The following is an 8,106-nucleotide window of genomic DNA, read 5'->3' as shown; positions in this document are numbered from 1 at the left end:
AAATAATTTTCTCCACCATAGTTATGCTATTTTATTTTATTTTATTTTTTTTTGAGAAATAATTACAACATACTGCTAACTCCGTAGCTCAAACCCTTTTCCCCGTAGACCCCCAAACACTTTGTATATGGGGAGGTGCTAATTCAGCTACAAGGCTTTGGCGTATGCTAAAATTAGTACATAAATACTTGCCAAGCTTAATGAGTGGGCTTAAAGTAAGGACCTTTGCATATTTTAAAATTAATTTCAAATAGCTTTTAGATTTAGGTTCATCATAATATGTGAAATAACTTGAAAATTCAAGTTTCGTTATGTAAAAATTGTATGACAACTCGAAAATCAAAGACAAATGCATATAACAGGACTTGTTCCACCCAAGTCTTTAAGAAGAACCCGGCATACGTGTCTTTATCCACGATTCCAAGTACTGCAGCTCATCATTGCTTATTGAATGGCCAAGACCAGGATAAGCCTGTGAATAAAAGATTTTCAAGAGTCCTCAACAAATCAAGAAAGAATTTAAGAAAAATATTGCAATATTAGGATGTATTACCTTAAACTCACAGCTAACACCAACGTCTACAAGGAAAGGAGGACCAGCTTGTCCAGCTTCAAACAATACAGTTGTGTCAGCCATTCCATGGGACCACAAAATAGGTGTCTGCACATACATTCAGATTCATAACCAAAACACAAGTAAATTGAAGAGTTACATGCAAATCTAAATATAGAATTAATACAAATTTGTCTTACAGCCTTTAGTTTCCAAATGATCCAGATACGAGTCTATGGCAGTGGGGCCTATTATCAGATATGACTAGTTGAATTTAAATCAGATGGGCCTACTGGTACACATGAATGACTAAGAATATTAAAAAAAGGGGGATTATCTATAACAGTGAGATGAATTAGCAAATACAGTTGGGTGATTCTAGTAATATCTGCCACTTGGACTAGAATGTGCTAGTAGGTGCCATGTAGATCCTCAGACCTAAGTAAACTCTTGCAAACATCAGGCATTGAACTCTGTCTACAGAGTTGTTAGTGTCAATGCATACAAGTTGTTTTAGTGAACGAGTTTCAAGCAATCCAACACTATTTAACTGCAACCTATCACCAAACTAAAATCTATGCCCCCAAACCATAGTTGATGCACTAGAGAAACTTGTAGATGAGCAATTATTCTCATTACAAATAACAAGATTACATTTGATTTAAAAAGAAAATGCACGACAATCCATAGCTAAACTAGGAGATGAATATGTCAAGATGGAGGACAGAGTGAGGGTTTCTTTTCTTTTCTTTTCTTTTTTTTTTTTATTTTTTTATTTTTTTTTAAGGTTAGAAATTCTACACTAATACTCAACTGTATTACACCACCGATGCAAGAAGCATAATCAATTTTTTATTTCAGAATTTATTTCTTTCGATTTCATATATGAATTTTGAATTTAGGCTTTAATATATTGAGGATTTTATGGGATGTAATTGTGCCTTAATGTAATCCCTAAAGCTCAATAAAAAGAGGCTCCAGGAATGGTTCGAGAAATTGTATTTGGAATGGCAATCTTCTGATGAAAATTTCTTCGGCTTGGTGGTAATTCCATGCCCCTACATAGTGAAGACTAGGGTTTCCTATTCTATCCTTTTATTTCCTATTTTCTTTCAAATTCGTTATGCATCAACCACTATCCCGTTGCTTGACCATCCCTCGATGATATGATTGAGAACCTATCTACAAAATGTTTTCTAAGATCTTTGTTTCATATGCATCCAAATGGCAAGTCAAGAAGATACTAAAAAAGATATAAAGAAAAGATAAAGTTTTTAAACTAAGTCGAAAACCACATCACAGTGTTTTTGAAGAAAGGTACCCTCTTTGCATTTGGTGAAATTTTTTCTACTATAGACGAACTAAAAGGAACCCATCCACTGAAGACTGCACCTCCTCCTAGAGTTTTTGGGTACAGCAGAACACTTGCCAATGTCAAGGCACCTGCAAAAGAGTTTTTTAAATTTGCATATTATAAGCACTATATAAAATCAATGATGTAAACAATATTTTTCTGAGTCCATTTATTTATTTTATTTTATTTTTTTTGGGGGGGGGGGGGGGGGGGGGGGAGGGTGGCAAGGGGGGTCATATTGAAGAGCAATGAGAAGAGGGAGACCTCCTTGACTGAATCCACACACAAAAACATTATTAGGATCTGTGCCAGCAGCTATTTCCTTATCTATCATTGCATGCACATTCTGAACCGCTTTAAGCACACCACTTTCATCTTTTGGAGAATTCTGATTCATGTCAGCAAAATAGTCTTCAATAAATGCAACAAATTAGCATATCAACTAGTATTGTACCAAAGCAATTACAATCACCTCCTGGAGATTCTTTAAGCCTTGCTACATCACTTTAACTATAGCAAGAGCAACTGACAAATTCTAATAACTGATAATCCATAAAAGATTCAAGTGGAGATGTACATTTGCACTAGTGGTGCGACATATTTGGTTCAGTGTCAGATTGAGACTAGTAAAAGCCAACAATGCAATCCAACATCAATGGTATGACCTTCAGAAAATCTCAAGACATTATTTAATATTTTTCTGAAGTTAACAGTACTGTATCAGAAGATTGTGGCACCTCTGACAGAAGGTTGACTGAACCACTTTAAGCTAGCTGGGCTCTACTCCTATTAAGACCCTTGTTCCACTTGATCATGCATAAATAAGTGCCAAGTCAATTTGACTGATGCCAATCATCAAGCATTAGCATCAGATGAATTTACAAGTAAAGCCATCATAAACAAGGCTCTGCATATTAAAAGTAGTCAATTACCATTCTACTATCACAACATAAATAGCAACTTATCAAACAGAATTCTACTTCATACAAGAATTACCAGTAAATCCCTTATCAGGAGCTTCTTGTTTCCAGCAAAACCAAAAAAAAGAAAAAGTCAATTTTTGGTTCAATTCAATTAAATATCAACAATGCTATAGACATAATTAATTTCACAACTTTTTTTCAAAACCTGTTGCGGTGGCAGATTATAAATGGTGTAACATTATTCCCACATGGGACCACCACTTTCATCATTTTATTGCACACCAATTACAAACTGCCACCTCAACAGATGTGAAATTTGTAGTAAAATTCTTGTGGGGTTTGGCTTACCTCCAGTATTTTTTTTTAATTAGATATCTCTTTTTGTTTTGAATATACAATGGTAAGTGGTAGTGGGTTTCAATCTTCACATTTTATTTAGTTAGTAAGTGATGTGGCAGTTTCTCATTAAAACAAAAGGAGATTCTAGTTAAAAAAGTATTGTGTGTAAGCCAAACCCTTCTTTGTGTACTTAGACTTACTGATTTCATATACACATATCATCGTGCAAATTGAACTCAAAGAGAGATTTAAGCAGTAAAAAACAAGCTAATGAGCTCTAGCTAATAATGCCTCCTTCCGTTGTAAGAGTATGGTGGAAAGTGGGGTTGTAGCTTGTAGGTTCAAGACCCACAGTGTATGCATGTAAGTCACCATATAAACCAAAAAAGAGAAAGAGGGAAGCATAACTTACAGCTGTCACAGGAATCTCATGAATGTCAAACCATGAAGGCATCACAGCACCGTCTACAAGGAGAAGCAAAGACAGAATGCATTAAGATGAAGAAAATATTAAAACATCTTCATCAGAATGAGTAAATCTTTAACTTGTTATGCCGATGTTGATACATGCTCTATAGCTTGATGTTACTCATTATTAACATACAAATCAAGGAAGCCACACCAAGAAAGTAATACTCCCTATGATAAGGCCCAGAGATAATTGAAGGGAACTAATGAATAATGAAAAAGCAACACTTCAATTGGACAATAGCAGCATAATTGGACATCCCAAAGACTTGAAATGATTATATAAATTTGTAGTGGTTAGAAATTACTCTGAATATATGGAACAATATCTTTTTTATTAATATCATTTTAACTCATAGACCAAAGGGCATTTTCCAGGGATGACCTTATATCTGCTATTCTACTTTGATGTGAAAATTTTGCATTTACAAGCCATGCAGAAAACCTTGAACTCCCTGAATATGTCTTCTAGAAGAACCAATGAGGAAAAAACATAAAGGATACCCATGGACCAACAAATTCAACCCAGAATGATGAAACACAAACGAAAAAAATTATACTTTATGATAATGAAGCAAAATGTTTATCCCTCTAGGAATGAAACGGCAGCCAAAGACGGATCAATAATCCATGTTTTCACAAAGGAAAAAGGCCATAGCCAGAAAATTATTTTATCACTATTTACAACATGCAACATCAGAAGTTAATCAGAATTGATATTTTAAGAATACAATGACTATCAACAAACCAAATGAAAATGGCATCATGTCTTTATTTCTTTTAATTTGAAGTTTTCAGCAAAAATTGTATGAACAGAAGAATTTACATGAACAAGTACCGCCAAGAATCATAATTCTGAAAGTCTAATTTATTGTGCCATTACATCAGTTTCTTTAGGGTGACTTCTTGCTACTCTATAAGCTATGAATCTCATGTCTTGAAAGTCAAGATGGCACATATCACAGTGCATTAGTGACTAAAAAAGAAATTATACTTTTTCATTTCAATTTGTTGTTATTAGCGTACCTTTATGCTCCCTTTACAGTATCCTTTGAATAATCCAAATAAAAATTTGATTAAGTCAGAGACTATAATGGCCTTGAGACCCCTGGACTACAATAGGATGATAGATGCTCTAATTGCTAGGCAAATATCTCTAATTAATTATATATGTTAGAGCATTGTAATTTGAGAGATTGATGTACTGCTTCTCAAGTACACCGCCGGTAGAGATTGATGTACTGCTTCTCAAGTACACCGCTGGTATACCTGGAAATCTCTTTTTTGATCAATAAAATTTCGTTACTTATCAAAAATTGCTAGGCAAATATCAGCACTTGCTAGGTTGTACTATCCAACTACAGGCAAGGCTGCACAGATTTGATCAAGGCGAGTCTACCACCTTGAGATAGTAGATTGGCTCTAAAGCATTGAGGCCTTTAAACAATGTTTTTTGAACAAGGATTTATACAGATAAGAAAACGTGACAAAACCACCAAAAAAAAAAGTTCTACAAATATGAATGATGATTAAAATCCAAATTTAAACTGAAACAAAGAACATTAAACTACCACATCGATAGATTTATAAAAATATCCCTCACCTAAAAAAATCAATAAAAAAATTGAACTAAACAAGAAAATCCAACAAAGAACTATAGATAAATATTCCTTCTGAACATTATTCTTCAATCTAACAGGTTCTAAGTCGGTATTCTTCAAACTAACAGGTTCAAAGTCGGATTGAAAGGGGAAAACTTCTATCGGATGGATTTCTATTGGATGGCTCTGCATGTTGAACACATTCGAACTGCACCGTTTAAAGTTGCAGAATATTACACTGTAACAGCCCTTCATGACTGCAATGTCAGTACTGTAGAAGGCTGTGGGACAAGTACTCCATTCCACCACTCCAGTGCTCACTGTTTTTCTCTCACTCCATTTTATTGTTTTTGTCTCCATCACCCAAAGTTGTATAAAATCAACATCCTTGCAAACCATCCCAAGGTTCCCTTGGTACTCTACAAGTTTCATGTAAATAAAATAATTTCTCTTGCACAAACTTTTAGGGATATCAAGTATGGTCCAACTTGCCGTATCTTCATGAAACGCGAATACCTGGTTGTTAGTCATAAGCCAATAAAATGAACCACAAACAGACACAGCAGGCTCAAGTCTCAAGAACTCGTACTCGGGAAACCTGACCCTATCTTCTAATTTTTTCCATGCCCATGTTGCCGAGTCAAATATCTCACACCAAAGAGAATAGCATGAGTTGTCCCTGATGCCTGAAAACTTGGGTTCTGAAAACCGAACAATTTTATAGCACAATGGATTTGATCTAAGCACCACCATCGCACATCTTTTGGTTTCGTACCGTGTTTTAGGATTCGGTATCTGCTGCCATTGTTTTGTGCTCGGCTTACAAACAAAATACTCAGGTACTCCCAAAATTCTTGTTTTAGAACTCTTCACGCACAATAGAATACCTTGTTTAGTGGAGGCTTCGATTTGTACAGGACCGGGTAAGAAGTCAAGAGAGAGTTTAGAGTCACAATCCAAAGCATGGATGGAAACAAACTTGGAAACGGGTTTTCTTGCATAACCCCGAATGAAAAATCCAGAAATCGTTTTTGTCTTTTTAGAATGTTCTTGCTTGAAACTTGTATCATAAGTTAACAAGTTCCAGGCTTTTGAAACTAGCCTACACCTCCCAATATCTTTTAAAGTTGCCCGGCTCAAAATCTCAAACACTAAATCCCGAGTAAGAGCAGGAGACTCCTTTTTCTTTGGCTTCCTTTTCTTCAGCAACATAAAAAGTTTTTTGAACCAAGAACTCATATAAACACAATTTAAAAAAGATAACGTAGAAGGAGGAGTAAAAGAAGAAGAAGCCATGTTCATTGTTTAGTTGGTGCAATTCAAAACTAAATTTGTAATCATTATATAGGTAGTTTGTGTTTGTGTATTTGTATACTACTGTTTTCCGAACTTGGTTCGAATTTTGAATCCTAATCCGTGTTGTATCAGTATACTACTACTTAAATTCCCACTTTGAGTACAACCCATTATCAAAAAACCAATACATTTAACATTTACAAATTTCAATTTCAATTGGGTTGAGCATACAATTGCAGAGTCATAATTAAAGTCAACAACTTTATTATCAAACCAATAAAAAAAATGAAAAAAACAAAAACAAAAACAAAGATTGAGTGAACTTACAGTTACAAGTGACTGAATTGGAAGGAGCAGAAGGGAAAGACCAAGTTGTGTTTTTGAATTCTGGGGAAGTGAAAAGGGATTTGATGGGTTCATTGGCTGGGCCTGAGTCCCCTAATCCATGTAGCCAAACAATAAAGCTTCGATTGTTAGCCATTGAATGTGTGTGGGTCTTTGATTTTAGAGAAGATAGTTGTTGGTGTGAGTGGGATAGTAACACAAACCCAATGGTGCTACTCAGAGTGATTGCTAAGGCTGTAATTGGCTTTGCAAATAGACCAACCTTCATCTCTGCAATTTTATTTATATGACGCTTTTGACTCTGTCTTTTACTGGTTTTTGCAAATTTTTGGGAACAAGGTTTTGAAAATACCTTATTACCCCATGTCTTCGTGTGAAAAACGGTTGTCGTACAAGACAGTACGACAATGAATTGTTGTTAAGGTTGTTGCTTCGTCAAAACAAACACAGTACCTTGACTAGGTTTTTTCTTTTTCTTTTTTTTTGGTGGGGGGTGTTGAGTTGGGTTCTACATTTTTCTTATTAAAGCTTAAATTGATGAAAATAATGTTGATAAAACTTTCAACCAAAGATATGTGTTTTTTGAGTTTTGAAACTTTATTTGAATTTGTCAATTTGACTTATTTTGGTAATTTTTTTATAACTACTTATTTTGGTAATTTAAGACTTAATTTTGATGAAAATTGAAGATGAAATATTAGGCCTAAATGGGTCTAAGTTTAATTTTTTTTTTTATTTAATTCTAAGTTTTTAGCAAAATAAAACACAATGTCTCTATTTTAATTGAAATAAAGAGAGTCTATTTCACAGTTAAGATTTCATTTTTTAGATACTAACTTAGTGATTCAATCAAGGTTTATGTTAATTTTCTTCTCAAAAACATAAAATTAGAAGAAAAAAATCTTGTTAACTTGGCCTTTTAATATATAATAAATATGTTGCTGGGTGAAGTTACTTTTATTGTAATAAAAGAGAATTAATTATTGAAACTTAATCTTAATTTCTCACATTAATTGAAACTCCCACATTAAATGCAAGCTTCATTTACACCAATCTTGAACCGGTCCTACTCTCACCACCATCTCCTCTCTAGCTTGCACTTTTATTCTCATTAACAGTGAGGTCCTAAACCAATTTGCTTCAAAGACTTGGCCATGCCCAAAGCATTGGTTATCATCATTGCCACTCTCTTGCTTTGCTCAATGGTCTTCATTGAAGCTGCAAATG

The 8,106-nt window shown here is 34.4% G+C and overlaps 2 protein-coding genes across 2 annotated transcripts; both read right to left on the bottom strand.

The window, feature by feature from the left end:
- Positions 1-230: 230 nt before the first annotated feature.
- On the bottom strand, positions 231-7,171 carry LOC142633250 (carboxylesterase SOBER1-like). Its single transcript, XM_075807469.1, has 6 exons — positions 6,862-7,171; positions 3,582-3,634; positions 2,172-2,295; positions 1,875-1,996; positions 554-661; positions 231-472 (listed from the first exon to the last, which is right to left on the bottom strand). Exons 1-6 carry the CDS (start codon positions 7,145-7,147, stop codon positions 383-385), a joined length of 783 nt encoding a protein of 260 aa, XP_075663584.1. The 5' UTR covers positions 7,148-7,171; the 3' UTR covers positions 231-382.
- Positions 3,665-6,826, bottom strand: LOC142637342 (F-box protein At5g49610-like). Its single transcript, XM_075811614.1, has one exon. The coding sequence runs from the start codon at positions 6,538-6,540 to the stop codon at positions 5,200-5,202; it is 1,341 nt and encodes a 446-aa protein (XP_075667729.1). The 5' UTR covers positions 6,541-6,826; the 3' UTR covers positions 3,665-5,199.
- Positions 7,172-8,106: the final 935 nt, after the last annotated feature.

Source organism: Castanea sativa, chromosome 5, assembly GCF_040712315.1.
Source record: "Castanea sativa cultivar Marrone di Chiusa Pesio chromosome 5, ASM4071231v1".
Classification (NCBI taxonomy): Eukaryota; Viridiplantae; Streptophyta; class Magnoliopsida; order Fagales; family Fagaceae; genus Castanea; species Castanea sativa.
Note: the sequence above shows the minus strand (reverse complement) of the source record. Positions and strands in the feature narration are given on the sequence as shown.